Source organism: Zootoca vivipara, chromosome 7, assembly GCF_963506605.1.
Source record: "Zootoca vivipara chromosome 7, rZooViv1.1, whole genome shotgun sequence".
NCBI lineage: Eukaryota > Metazoa > Chordata > Lepidosauria > Squamata > Lacertidae > Zootoca > Zootoca vivipara.
Window position 1 is genome coordinate 51719273 of NC_083282.1, and position 14525 is coordinate 51733797.

Here is a 14525-nt window from a genome sequence, read left to right on the forward strand (position 1 = left end):
TAATAAGCCTTCCACATGGCCAGTAACGGTACAAAGCTAAGTTAAATTGGAATTTCATTTCTGTGCACATATAAGGCTACTTGCCTGAGAGCAGAACTCGAGTCCACAGGGATTGCCCTCCCGCCGCCGCTATTAATGTTTCCCAAACAAAAGTGATCATTAGAAGGTGGCCGCCTACAAAGGGATTCTTTTCTGAGCTGGTTCAGTCAAGTTGATTCCTGACAGCATGATCATAGGTTGAATAGATCTAGAGGAGCTTAGACAAAAAGCTACACTTGGAAGTGTACAAATGAGTTAAACTGCATTGTGATTGCTTTATTGGGCTTTTGCCTTCCGAAGCCTGCAAACTGCTTTACTAGGATGCAACTTTAGGCCATGTAAACTCAATCCCCAAACCTGTTACATCAGTTTAACCAACATGTGAATTAGCCAGGTGTGTGCTCAAGAATGACAAGGAGACAACTGGTGCAACGTGCGCTATGACAAGTTCCCTAGTAGTCAATTTGTCATGTGCAAATTAAAGTCTCTTTATTTCCACATCCACAGACTTTGTTTTTGTTTTTCTCTTGACAGCTAAAAATTACCTAGAACCAAAAAAGGCATTAGGTGTCAAGACATTTGCACTGCAGGGTCACAGAGCACCAGCCTTGCTCTCTAGTACAGGTTGCATACAAGGAAGACCATAGTGAGTAGCCAGAACGCTGTTTGTTGGGACAAGGGAAAGAGAAAGGCAAAGAAAACAGTTCAAATACAAGTATTGCCCATGTCACATGTGAAGCTCTTAATCATGCCAATAGGTTACGTTCAATAGTTAGTTCCCAGCTTGGCAGCCAATCGATGGCAATGTGTTTTCTGATTCGGCAAGGCCAGCAATGTATCTTGCCCCCAGTGCTTGCTTAAGCCGCTGTAGTTGGGTTAAAGGTAAGTTATAAAGCATTACAGGCTACAGGAAAAGCTTGAAGTTTTGCCAGAGATGCTCCTGTTCAAGGCGAACTTTATTTACAAAACAAAAACCAGCGCCCAGATACAAAATCGTCATTGTAGAAAGAAGTACCCAACTCAACTTAAAACGTTTGGTTGAAGAAATATATTAAGGCCCCTTCTAATTGACACACTAACTAGGGAGAAAGAACCTGTGACCTTCCAAAGGTTGACAGAGTACCACTTCCATCATTGATCACTGGGCCAAACTGGCTGGGGATAATGGGAGTCCAACAACCTCTGGAGAGCCACAGGTTCCCCAACCCTGTGCTCCCTGCATGGTGCTCCCAGCAAAACTGCATCCTCCTGGATACACTGTTGGGCACATGTTCATTACCAACTGTAAAATGAAGGATATAATACTATAACACCACCCCACCCCCCAAGAAAAGATTAGATGTGCAACTTGTTCATTTTCCCTGCCTCTGTAGAGGGGCACATCACGGGAACCCAGCGACCAAGTGATGTACTCATTATGTATGGAGACATTTAGGGTAGCTGGCATTTAGCAATTGCACTGTAATGTCTGACACTGCTGTCACAAAAGGAAGCAGAGGTCTGTTGGGTTTTGTTTGTTTTTCATAAAGCTGAGCCTTTCAGGACTGTAGTTCATAGTACCTGAAGTTTCAGGAGCTTCAGAACCTCCACCTACATCCACCTCAAATGAAATAGGAATGCCATGCCAAGCCAGAGCTTTTCCAGATCCAAATGTGCAACTTTCTAGGCTGCTCTGTGCACGAAATCTTCATGGGCAAGTGTGTCGGCAGCAGGACCCACACCTACTCACCTCCCTCACTAGAAACCTAGGGCAAGAGAACACAATTCTCAAGTGGAAAGAAAGGCAGCAGGTTCAAAGTTAACGGCCCTTGAGAGTACTTAAAGTTGGCATGCATGCCAAGTAGATGAGGTCATGTGTCCACAACTTGTCGTTAGTCTGAGCTGAACAGTATTAAGCTTTCACGTCCATAAAAGAAGGGCGGTAGGGTTGGTATCCTCCCCAGGCTCGCATCACCTGCAACATACAATAGACACTTTCATTGCATCCACCCAATCAAGTACATCCATCATACCTTCATCAGCAATCGTCTCATTTTCTGAGAATAAACTCTTCCCACAACAGAGCAGTCTTATATTTGCAACTGAGAGCAATCAGCTGGCAGTTTCTGTTTCAAAGGGATTGTTTTTCTCCTTGCAGAGTTTTGAGCCAAATCAGCTGATTGACTGGAAATCTCCTGCATCATGCCACAGCCAGAAAAGAGAAAGCAGACACTCTCCGAGTTCACTGCTCAAAATGAAAAGGCAATTGACATTTACCAAAATGAGTACGACAATTGATTCTACCAGTGCATTAATTAAACTTCTGCTGAACATCTCTATTATGGGACACCTTACATAACTAACTCTAGACACAACATTGCTTCTGCTGGTAGAAGTGGTGGTTAAACCAATGGAAACTGAACTTCCATTTTTTATTCTTTGGGTGCAACGTTAGCAGGAAGAGAGCTTGCACCATGCACGCCAACTACACAGTTGCCTGCATTGCATCTATCTTCCAAAACACATTCAGCTAGCAAAACTCTACAGACAATGCAGATGTGTTAAGTTTTGTTTTAAAAAGGCAATGACACCAAGGCTTCAAAAATGCTTCTGGGTCCTAGGCACATGCCCCAGGCCATGGGTAGGCAAACTAAGGCCCAGGGGCCAGATCCGGCCCAATCGCCTTCTCAATCTGGCCTGCGGACGCTCTGGGAATCAGCATGTTTTTACATGAGTAGAATGTGTCCTTTTATGTAAAATGCATCTCTGGGTTATTTGTGGGGCACAGGAATTCATTCATTATTATTTTTTCAAAATATAGTCCGGCCCCCTGCTGAAAAAGTTTGCTGACCCCTGCCCCAGGCCATGCACACAGTTGAACAAGCAGTAAAATTGATCAAGAACCTGAGATTCCTCCCCTCCCCACAAGCCCTGGTAGCCTTAAAGCATTTTCATGCTTCTGTTAGCAGGTTGCGGTCTTTATTAACACAACGGCATAGATACTGATTATTCTTTGCTAGAAGAATCCCTGCAATGGGATTATGTATTGCTTGGGTCACTGACCCAATCTTCAGCAAAACTCCATGATGGTTAGCATTATAAAAATAATAATGCTTGGCTTCTTTTAGGCTTTGACCACACCCTTTAAATGGTAACTCAGCTGCAGTGCTTGTCTGTGGCGTTCCAATGGCTTAATGCAATGGTTCTCAAACTTGCGGAAACTGACAAACAGCAAGCTGGAAATGCCAGAGAATTAAGCACCTGGTTTTTCTAAATGCTACTCCCTCCCCACTACTATTTTTCACAGAAGAGGCTGAAGATGGAAAGACTTGGGGACATTTTCAAAAACGCTGTGCAAATGCAGCCCTTGACACACAAAAGATGTCTACCCCAACTCTTAACGTACTAAAATGGTAAGAATGGGTGCAGCCACTATTTTTTCCCATTGGGGTGGGTCATCTTTGATCTATGGAAGAAGAACACAGAGATAAGGCACGTGCTGTCTGCATTTAGCTTTTCAGCCACTCTGGGGGGTGGATCTCAGAATTGGGTTGCATCCCTCACCGCCAACCAGCTACAGCTAGTTGGACTCAAGACTCATTAAACAATGTAGCAATCTCAAACAGGCACAGACGTGGCTTAGCTTTCTCTTCTAGTCCGCTTCAGCTGGGATGGGCAGCGCCTCAGCTTCGACATACAGAGTCAAGTTGCTCTTTACCCCTGAGCATGCAAAAGGGCTGCTAGACTTAGGGTGGAGGGCAGGAGCCCTTGACAGAGGAGGAAAACTGCATTTCTTCTCTTGCAGCAACCACGAAGAGAGAGTGCTTTGTAAGCATGGATCCCACTAGATTCAGAAAGGATCCCGAGGTCCTTATTCCAAAGGCCTTGCCCTCTCATCTGTCTAACAAAATTGCTGTACAGGTTTATTCCCCCTTTTGCACCAGGCCATTTTGTTTGTTGGAAAACACCCTGACTCTCCCGAGATGCAGAAAAGGAAAGAAATGCAGGAAAAGAGCTGGGTTGGATGCATTAAGTTAGTATGCGAGTGGGGAGAGTGGGTATTTTGCATGGGTCTGCAATTAATTAATCATTTTAGTTTGTTCTTGAAAATTTGAAATCGAGCCTGGGTAGCTCAGTTGATAGAGGACCAGACTTTTTCCTGCACAGCAGGGGCTTGGATGAGATGGCCCTTGGGGTCCCTTCCAACTCTACGATTTTATGATTCTGTAGGTCCCAAGTAAGCTCACCTTTGTGTCTTCTGGCTCCACCAGAAGCTCCTGCTCAGCCTCATGGAGCTCCTCTGTAGGATCATAGCTGTACATCGGCAGCAAGTGATGGCGTAACCGGTCATACCTGAGAGACAGATCAGCAGAAAGAAATGATACCACTTTCCCGTTTCCCTGTGTGGCGACTGGTTTTTATACAGGAGCAAATACAAAATTAGGGTGGACGGATTAGTTTGCGAGCAAAGTATTTCCCTGCACTGAAAGCCACCCCTATTCCCAGAAACCATTTTCCCCCAGGTAGAAAGGGAAGGGGCATGCAATAGTTAAAACACTATTAATCTTCACACACACACAAATAATTAGCATGAGTCTATCTCAAATAATCCCACAAACTGCCCAAAGCATAGAAACTGACTTATCACATATGTAAAGGTAAAGGTAAAGGTAAAGGGACCCCTGACCATTAGGTCCAGTCGTGACCGACTCTGGGGTTGCGTGCTCATCTCGCATTATTGGCCGAGGGAGCCGGCGTATAGCTTCCAGGTCATGTGGCCAGCATGACATAGCCGTTTCTGGTGAACCAGAGCAGCACATGGAAACGCTGTTTACCTTCCCGCTGTAGCGGTTCCTATTTATCTACTTGCATTTTGACGTGCTTTCGAACTGCTAGGTTGGCAGGAGCTGGGACCAAGCAACAGGAGCTCACCCCGTCACAGGGATTCGAACCGCCGACCTTCTGATCAGCAAGCCCTAGGCTCAGTGGTTTAACCACAGCGCCACCTGGGTCCCATCACATATGTAGAACCAGCTAAATATACAGCTGATAGCCGTTCACACAAAAGCTCCTGTGTTCTCAAGCAGAGACAAAAGCAGTTTTCTTGAGCAAGAAAAGAAAAGTTGGTTCTGAAGAGCCACATGACCCAAAACTCCCCATTTCCAATGCAAACTGATTGGTCACCCAGCACAAGCCCCTTACCTTCTCTTCTTCTGAATGTACATCATCTGCAATGTGAAAAGAGAAACAGCCATGAGAGAAGCATACAGAGCGTCTATGGATTATTTCTCCTTTCGAGGAATGAAGCATGGAACAAGAAAGAAAAGGATTAACAGGGCAACAGACGCCAGCAGCAGGAGAAGCATTTCCTACACCCGTCTGCGGAGAAGGAGCAAACCTGACAATGGCGATGTCACATGATATTAGCCTGCAGCATGAGAACCCCTGGCTCTCGGTATTGGATGACAACAAAGATATCAAGAGAAGCCGCTCCATGACAGTATCGATTTATTTATTTAAAATATTTTCATACCCCTTCTCAAGGAGGGAGCTTCGCAAAGCACACCGCGCTCCCCATTAGCCCTTTCCACTGAAAGGAAACAAAGGGCTTATCCAAACTTGTCTCCCCTGAGGAAAACCGCTCTTCAGCACTTAATTGGCGCAAATGGCAATTTGCGTTTCCCCCAGATTGCTGTTTGTTCTGGACTATCACTAAAGAGCGGGTTTTCCCTTGGAAAGGAGCAGGGCAAGGGAGAAGCTGCTCCCCCTTTCTAAGCTCGTTGCAAGCAGAAGTGCGAATAAGCCCAAAGTCCCATCCCAGTACTGTATCCATTTTTTAAGCGAGGCAAAGGCCAAAGAAGAAACAGCTTATTTTAAGTCCACAGCTTCTGGGCATCCTTAAGGGAAATGGCAGTCACAAGGGCCAGATTTAACACATTAAAATGGTCAGTTTGTTTAACATAGAACAGGAAAATATTTCAAATTCCCTCCACTTGGGGCAGGGAAAGAATCAAGATTCTCAAGAGTCATACTCAAGTGCTTGATTCCTCCTCTCTCTCAATACTGCTATTCTTTTATGAGTCTTTTAGATTGTAGAAATAAATGATGATGATGATTATCATGGTAAGCCTGAGGGCAGGGAGTATCTTACTGAAATTTGCAATTTACTCTGGGAGCTCTTTTTTGGCTGAAGAGTAGAAACATAGGAAGCTGCCTTTTACAGAGCCAGACCATTGGGTCCATGTAGCTCAGTACTGCCTGACACAGACTGGCAGCAACTCTTTGAGGTTTCAGAAAAGGGCTTCTCCCAGCCCTGCCTGGAGATGAAAGGAATCAAACCTGGGACCTGCCACTAAGCTGCAGCCCATACGGATGAAAACACTTCAAATAAGTAAATAAATAATATGCATGCCCTGCAAATTATGAAGGAAACACACATGTCGAGCTTCTGCCTTTAAAATACTCCAAAACAGAGGCCCAGTCCTTTCTCATTTACTCCTATATTCTTAAGACAAACTTAAAATGAACGAAAGTGCATTCTTCAAAACCAGAACAGCAATTACGTTCTTTAACTCAAGATTTTCTACACCCAACTACAAAATATGTCGCTGAAAGCAACCCTTACACAGCAGTATCTAATTTCAGGTGCCCAGGTAAACGAGTACATGAACTTTATCTAGACCTGGCGTAATACCCTAATTGCTGAATCTAATTTGCAACCAGAGCCAGCTGCAAAAGGTGACATTTGAATTCAATGGGCCTCTAAGCACAAAACCAGCCTTTTATTGTTCAGAACTGAACTGAGCTCACAGTTCTTCCACACTGGTTAGCATTCTTCATTTCAGCAGCCTAACCTAGGTAGGAAAAGCCATTTTGATGTTGCTATTAGTAAGCAGTTGGGAATTGAAAACCCATGCCAATCTAATTCAGATCCCCCCAGAGATTTACCAGGAGATCTAGCTCTACCTTCTGCCCACTTCTGCTTAGCAGCCCGCTGGTTTCAGTAGGGTTAAGTAAAAACTAAAGGTTATTGTAGGGCAGGGCAGGGGAGTTCGGCTGTCTTCTGGCTCAACAGGAAGGGGAAATTGTTTGGAAAGAAGGTGCAACTTTATAATGCAGAAGTGAGAAGGCAGAAAAGGCGGCAAGGCTCAGCAGGACACAGCGAATGACCGAGCTTCCCCATTCACCCATCTCCCTTTATGGGGCTCTACAACCAGTCAAATGTTCCCCTCACCACAGAACAAGCAAAGCATCAGCCAAACAGACCAAGCGCTCCTCACTGCACCCACTCATGCACCTCACCAGATGTCATGCTAATTCCAGATGAGGCTCAACAGTTTCTGAGACCAATTTGGCAACACCACTGGTAAGAAACGGAAGCACAGCTGCAGCCAGAACCAAATACCGAGACAACAGCGAGCTGCCCAGCCGCTTGATTTGAACCAGCTACTTTTACAAAAGATCTGCTCAGGGATTTATACTGGGGGGAGGGGGGACATTCTGAGGGGGGCAGCTCCATGTATTCATGTATTGCTGTAATGAAAATACATTTTTGAACCTAAGCCTCTGCTTAACTTGTTGTTGGTAAAGATGGGCAAAGCTGCCCCACTAGATCAGTGTGTTTTGCTACTGTTGGTGTTTCAAAGTATGATTTGGTTTAAATAACTTATGTGCCATTCTGTATCCTGGCTCAATTCAAAGTACTGGTTGTGATCAAGACCCCAAATATCTTTTGGAGGACCTCTCCCAATAGGAACCTTTCTCCAAAAGGCCCTCATTTGGGTGCCATCTTTGAGAGACGTTCAGAGGGTGGCAACAAGACAGAGGGGCTTTTGGTGGTGGCTCCCCTTCTGTGGAATGCTCCTCCCAGTGGTGGCACCATCCACCTCAGCACCAGATTAAAACTTATTTCATCTCCCAGGCATTTCGACTGTTTGTGACGAGCTTGTTGGTGGCCTATCGGATGAAATGTTCTGGCTGCTGCTGTTTTTGAAGTTTCCCTGCTGGGTTTGTTTCTAGGTTGTTTGAAAAGTTCTAATGAAGTTAAGCCATTTTGGCTTTTTAACCTTTTTGTAAGTCACTTAGAGACCTTTTTCTTTCAGTATAGAATCATAGAACTGTAGAGTTGGAAGGGACCCTGAGGATCATCTAGTCCAGCCCTCTGCAATGCAGGAATATACAACTGTCCCATATGGGGATCGAACCTGCATTGTTGGTGTTATCAGCACCATGCTCTAACCAACTGAACTATCCACTAATAAAGCAAATTAAGGAGGAGGAGGAGGAGGAGGAGGAGGAGGAGGAGGAGGAGGAGGAGGAGGAGGAGGAGGAGGAAGGAAGGAAGGAAGGAAGGAAGGAAGGAAGGAAGGAAGGAAGGAAAAGAAAGAAAGAAAGAAAGAAAGAAAGAAAGAAAGAAAGAAAGAAAGAAAGATAGAAAGAAAGAAAGAAAGAAAGAAAGAAAGAAAGAAAGAAAGAAAGAAGTTTATTAGATTGCACTCTGCTCTCAGATTATTTTTAATTACCATGTTAGAAACCCAATAAATAAATGTGTGGCATTTAGAGCTCTTCTGGCTGAATTCAAGACAACTCACCACAACTACGATGACTCCGACAACAGTGATAAGAAAAAATGGCACCAGAACGTAGCCCACCAAGGAATCGTTGGGCGGCCCAGCAGAAGTGGGCATAGTGGTGTTACTCATGGCATAGAAAGCTGTAGCTCAAGGGGAAACAGCAAAGCAACTTCCGGCTTCATCGGACAGTCTGCCTGACAATCACAAAAACAAACAGTCGAAAGATTAAAACACATTGTTCAAGCGGCCATGACCCTCTCTTCTCCTTCTCCCCCCCCCCAAAAAAAAACAACTGCGCATGAGGCGGTACATTAAGTCACAAGCCAGTCACATGTTCCCGCCCGCCCCCTTCGCATTAGATTCGGTACTATAGTGGGGCTGAATAAAACCCTTTAAAGTGGTATTTAACCTCGAGGCATGGACCCACAGTGTCTGAAGCAAGATAAAGGATTAAAAGGCAAGCGAGGAGGTTCTTTGCTACTGCTCTGTTAAGCGATGCTGTTTGCCCCAAGGCAGTTTGATGTGAAAGAAGCTGCTCCAATGGAAAGGAAGGACAAGAGCACTGCAAATACAGCAGTAGAGGACTGGAAACTTTGCCCATTCAGCCATGTTTGGCTCGTTTTTTTTGCCTGTGTGTGTGGGGGGAGCAGGAGAAAAGGGAGACCACCACCTGCAGCTCCCTGCAATGTATACAGAGCGCAACTCCCACTTCAGTCATCTTAATATGCTCCATCCACCAGTCCAAACCAAAAAGTCTATGCACCATCTTTTTAAGCAAAAAGGGGCCCTCCTAATTCAGGGAGGGGAGGGAACCCCATTACTGTATTATTAATAATAATCTGAATAAAGTTTTTAGTTGCTTTATCTTGCCCAGTGCAACCCAAAGTGACTTACAATCTATTATTGTTACTGTTATTGTTATTTACCCACCCTAAGGGCCCAGGGCGGGTTACAACATTAAAACACAATATTAAACACTGTTTAAAACAACTCACAATCACAAATTTAAGTTGGGTCCTAAAAAGATATAACTAAAGTGTCAAAAGCCAGAGTAAAGAGGCACGTCTTTCAGCACCCTCTGGAAGCTGTACAATGATGGTGCCAAGTGGACTTCTGCAAAGAGGAGTTCCACAGCTTAGGGGCCACCACATAGAATGCCCTCTCCTAGGCTGCTGCCACCACCACCGCCACCACCACCCCCAAGTCTCGGTGGGTGGAGGAACTACCAAGGGGGCACCCCCTGCTAATCTCAGCACCTGAGAGGGTCTGTAGGGAACAGAGGCATACCTAGGCTTCCTTGAACCCTGAGCAAAGAGCTGTATCACACACACTCCCAGTCCCTTGCACCCTTGGCAATCATTGGCTCTCTCCGTCTTTCCTAGTGCTTTTTGCAACCCCCTGTGCCTGTGCCCTTGGCGGGGGCCAACCCAACCTAACCCTAGGTACACCCCTGGTAGGCAAGGAGCTCTCATTGAGGGAGCGAATGATAATCAGGCTCCCCAAGCCCTGTAATTAATTGGGGGAGAGGAACAAGCTGTGTGTTTAAGGGCACATCTATTGGCCCTCAAAATCTACACTACTGGCACAGTCAGAGGTGCTACTGGCTAAGCACAAGGTTACCACTTACAGACCTGTTGCCAAGAGAGCAGAGCGCCTGTGCCTAAAGAAAAGCTTAGGGGGAGGGCCCATGGTTTGCACACAGATGGTTCCAGATTCGATCCCTGGGGAGATCCATTTGAAGCCATGGAGGACCACCGCCAGCCAGGGTAAGACAATACTAAACTGGATGGGCCAAGGTCCTGATTCAGTATAAAGCCACTTCCTAGGTTCCTAACATTTCCAGAGAATACACAGCGTCAAGACAACCTGTTCAGAAGCTTTCGGAGGACTCCCCTTTCATCATTTTGATTTTCATCTGCAGAATGAGCCAGTTCATATCTTAGGGATCCTCAGACACCACAAGGAGAATGCCGTTTCCCCAAAACTAGTTCATTCTAAATGCAAGTGAAATATGGGTCTAATCCTGAGACATGGCCACAACCTATCTTTGAATTGGTTCAAGCCATGAGATGCAGGAAGCCCTGTGACACAAGTTCTATGTGGAGCCCCTCCCCTAAAGGGCACAAGCCCTGATCAAACAGTTTCCAACCAAGTCTCCTCACATTTCCTCAAGCTTTAGGATGGGCAGGAAGGCACTTTGGAGTAAGTTCTCAAGAGGAGGAGGAGGAGGATTGCTGCTCCATTTATATCCCACCTTTTCCCCCAAGGAGCTCATACATGCCTCTCTTCCGCCCTCCATATTACCATCATGACAACCCTGTGAGGTAGGGTAGGCTGGGGATTGACAGGCCCAGTCCAGTAAGCTTCGTGGCTGAGTGGAGGTTCGAAATCTGGTCACCCAAGTCCTAGCCTGCCAGCCCAAGTACATTTTTATGAGGGAAATGTCATCACATCAAACGTTCTTACCTGCTGGTGATGACCATTCCTCCTTATCAACACCAGGCAGTTGTGCAACAATGAGATTAAAATTGGGGAAGGGCTAACGGGCTATCGCCCAAGTAAAATATTGCAGATAACTCATCAGAGGTCAAAAACTTGCAAGCCAGCCCACCTGCACGTATACCAGTGTGCTGCAGAATGGCTTGAGAAATGTATGTCTGGATAGCTTACTCACTGCCTAGGAGGAATTGTTAGTTCACCTAACTATGGTCCCATCTGCACTATGCATTTAAAACATTATCATGCCACTTTACACAGCCATGGCACCCCCCCAAAGAACCCTGGGTAATGTCATTTGATAAGAGTGCTGAGAGAGTTGTTAGGAGACCCCTAGTCCACTCACAAAGCTACAATTCCCAGACTGGCTTAATAATACATAATCCTCAAGCTGCAACCTTCACCAGCCCTTCTTTGCACTCTCATTGAGTGTGGCAAAATATTATTCGTGTTTGTTTACTTATTTATTAAATTTCTACACTGTCCTTCATCCAAGGATCACAGGACGGTTTACAATATAAACACACACAAATACATACCATAGTAACAAAACAAAACAAAAACAATAACGCCCCCCACCCACACACTTCATGGAATTCTGATAATGATTCTTGCTTGTCTGGATTGGGGGGCTGTAGAAGGTCCCTCAACAGTATATCCAAAGAGCAACAAGGCCCTGCTCCCAAAAGGAACTAAACTGTTCGCACTAATGGACTCCACTACACTCTCAAGAGCACAGGTTCATTGGCCTGCCCTGAACTATGGCAGATCTGGGCTTTAATTCTGCATTCACCAGCATGCAGCTACCGTGTTTCCCCCTTTTTAAGGCGTAGTCATAAAATAAGCCATAGCAGCATTTCTAAGCATTTGAGAAATATAAACCGTACCCCGAAAATAAGCCATAGTGATAGGCGCTGTGCGGAAGAGATCACTGAGCTCCCCGAGTCAGCAGCAGCAACGCCGGCCGCAGCAGTGTTTGCTGAGTCCTTTCTTGCTTTTGGGACTTGGTTACTGTGCTGGCTTGGGATGGTGTGTGTGCAATTGCTGTTGCTGCTTCGTGTTTTTCAGCTGGATTCTCTGGGTTCTAAGCACTTTCCCCCGTTTGTTTGTGAAGCAGCACTCGGCTGCAGCCCCTGCCTCTCCCGACGGCTGCATGAATGCGAGGCTGGATTTGATCGCTATCTCCTTTTCCATTTCTTTTGTCTTTGAGCACCCGGCCCCGCCCCCTCTCCCCTTCGTGGAATGAAGAACGGAGTTTTAGCAGCATTTCCTCATTATAAAAAAAAGGTCAGGAACTTTTACTTTAACCTCAAAAATGGGATATTTCCTCTCTCTAAAAACAACTCTGACCTGAACACCAATATAACGGGGGTAGATCACCTCCAGTTTATAAATCCGCAAGTAGATCGCAGTCTCCTAGAAGTTGGGCTCTATACTTTGGCTGATTGCAAGCCTTTGCATCTTTAAAAAACAAAAACCATGCGCTTCTCAGTCTTAATTTTCCTTTAATTCATCCCCCTATACCCTCCTCCAACCATTGCCTCCTTCCATTCCTTACCCCCCTCCCTCTCTCCCCACTTCCCTCACTCCTGTGCGATCTCATTTAGTCATATACTTGCTTTTTCTGTTGTGTTGTCTATTTTATATTTAATATTATTACCCTTTATGATGTTATTTTTCCCCTTGCGATAATTATTTATTTTTTATCTTTAACTAACTTTCCTTTCCATATTTTTCCATATATAACTCAACACTTTCCCATTCCTTCTTAACTCTTTGGATAGAGTGCCCCCCCATTATTGTTGTTAATTTTACAATTCCTGGATTTTTTATGGAACCGAACAGCTCGGGTGCTTCAGAATGTGCCTTCTGTTGCTACAGGGCTATGGGGCTTCACTATTTGACCCCCCCCCCAGGTTGGGATTTTTAAAGTAGTTCTGTGGGTCCCAGGGCACAGAATCACCCCCGATCCTTTCCTTTGTCTAAACAGACCTATTCCCCCCTGACTTTGGAAGGCTGTGCTTCAAGGGTGATACCAGGGGTTTTTTAAGACCTGCGCCTCTTAAGGATTGTTACAGTCCATAACTTCCATTGCTTTCTACAGGGTTGGGGGTTTAAAGCACTGCCACCCCCACCCCACCCTGCAGGCGCTCGGAACTGGCAGCGCCAACAACGCGCCCAGCAATGTGCAGAAGAGAGCACCGAGCATCCTGAGCCAGTGGGTCCCAGTTGTACCAGCACTTTTTTTTTTAAAAAAAGACACCCCCTGAAAATAAGCCACTGTGTGTTTTTTTGAGGGAAAAAAGTTATAAGACGGTGTCTTAAAAAAGGGGAAACACGGTAGCTAGCTGATTCCCATCGCAGTTCATTTCAGAAAGGGTACCCCTACAGCCAGCCTTCCACCCCAGCTCACGTACAGCTTCCCAGCGCTCTCAGGCTGCAATCCTACACGCAAAGAAGCAACCTCAGTTTAACAACTTACTCCCGAGTAGGCATGCTCAGAATCAGGCTCCAAGGCTTCAGTCCCGCGCTGCGCGTCTTTCTATTCGGGAACAAGCCCCACTTAATTCCGTGGCGCATGCAACCGAGTAAAAACGTGCAGCAGCACAGAGGATTAGGTTGCATAATTATGCAGGGACGCGGAACAGCGATTCGCAACGAGAGCAATCCCAGCAGCGTCACTTGGCAACTGGAGTCAAAATCCGGGGAGGGCCAAGCCTTGCCCAGCAAATTTAAACCTCTTTCTCCGACTCCGAGTAAGAGCGCCACACAGCTTACCCCTCCAGCACTCCCGGAGGCCCACGGGAACTGTCACGGCTCCAGTGAGGGATCCATCTTCCTTTCTCCCGAACCTAAGAGAGAGAAAAGGAACGCGCGCCGAAGAATCAGTTATGGTGTTTGCTCGCCAGGCTTCCGACGCCCCCTCTCCCAAGCCAGCTCTTCCTCCTCGTCTAATCCACCTCTCCATTGGCTTTCATTGCTACAACCCCCGTCCCATCGCAACCCCGTCCGCCGCCGCCTCCGATCGCTCCAAACAGACCCGCCCCGGCCAGGCGATCAATCGCCTCCTCACCTGCGCTGCCGCCGCCGCTCACGCCCCTACCGCCGCCACCAGGAAGAGCCGAGAGGCGCGTGACTGACAGCGCAGATCAGAGCGAGAAGAGCCGCGGCCAATCCTCGAGGGGCGAGGAGGAGCCGGAGCCGGGCCCGGGCAAGCGTGGGCCGGACAATGTGCTAAGGGCAACTGGGGACGGTAGAGGGCAGCAGGCGCCTAAATAAACCCGAAGGAAGGCCGTAATGACGAAAAGCGTCAGGCTGGGTTTTTGTTTTTTGATATTGCTGTACTCAGGTTGTGTTCACACATCACACTCCGGTTTACTGGGCGCTCACTGCGTTTTAATCCGTGTTCAAACGATGTTATCCGAAATGCGTATGCAG

The 14525-nt window shown here is 46.4% G+C and overlaps 1 protein-coding gene across 2 annotated transcripts; it reads right to left on the reverse strand.

Moving 5' to 3' along the window:
- Window positions 1–956: 956 nt before the first annotated feature.
- SMIM29 (small integral membrane protein 29) lies at window positions 957–14222 on the reverse strand. 2 transcript variants are annotated; one of them, XM_035122604.2, is made up of 6 exons: window positions 14161–14222; window positions 13866–13939; window positions 8610–8785; window positions 5221–5246; window positions 4266–4371; window positions 957–1993 (listed from the first exon to the last, which is right to left on the reverse strand). In XM_035122604.2, exons 3-6 carry the CDS (start codon window positions 8718–8720, stop codon window positions 1931–1933), a joined length of 306 nt encoding a protein of 101 aa, XP_034978495.1. In that variant the 5' UTR covers window positions 8721–8785; window positions 13866–13939; window positions 14161–14222; the 3' UTR covers window positions 957–1930. The 2 variants fall into 2 exon arrangements, with proteins under 2 accessions (XP_034978495.1, XP_034978494.1); XM_035122603.2 differs by lacking the exon at window positions 14161–14222 and having other exon boundaries at window positions 13866–14097.
- Between the last annotated feature and the right edge of the window lie 303 nt (window positions 14223–14525).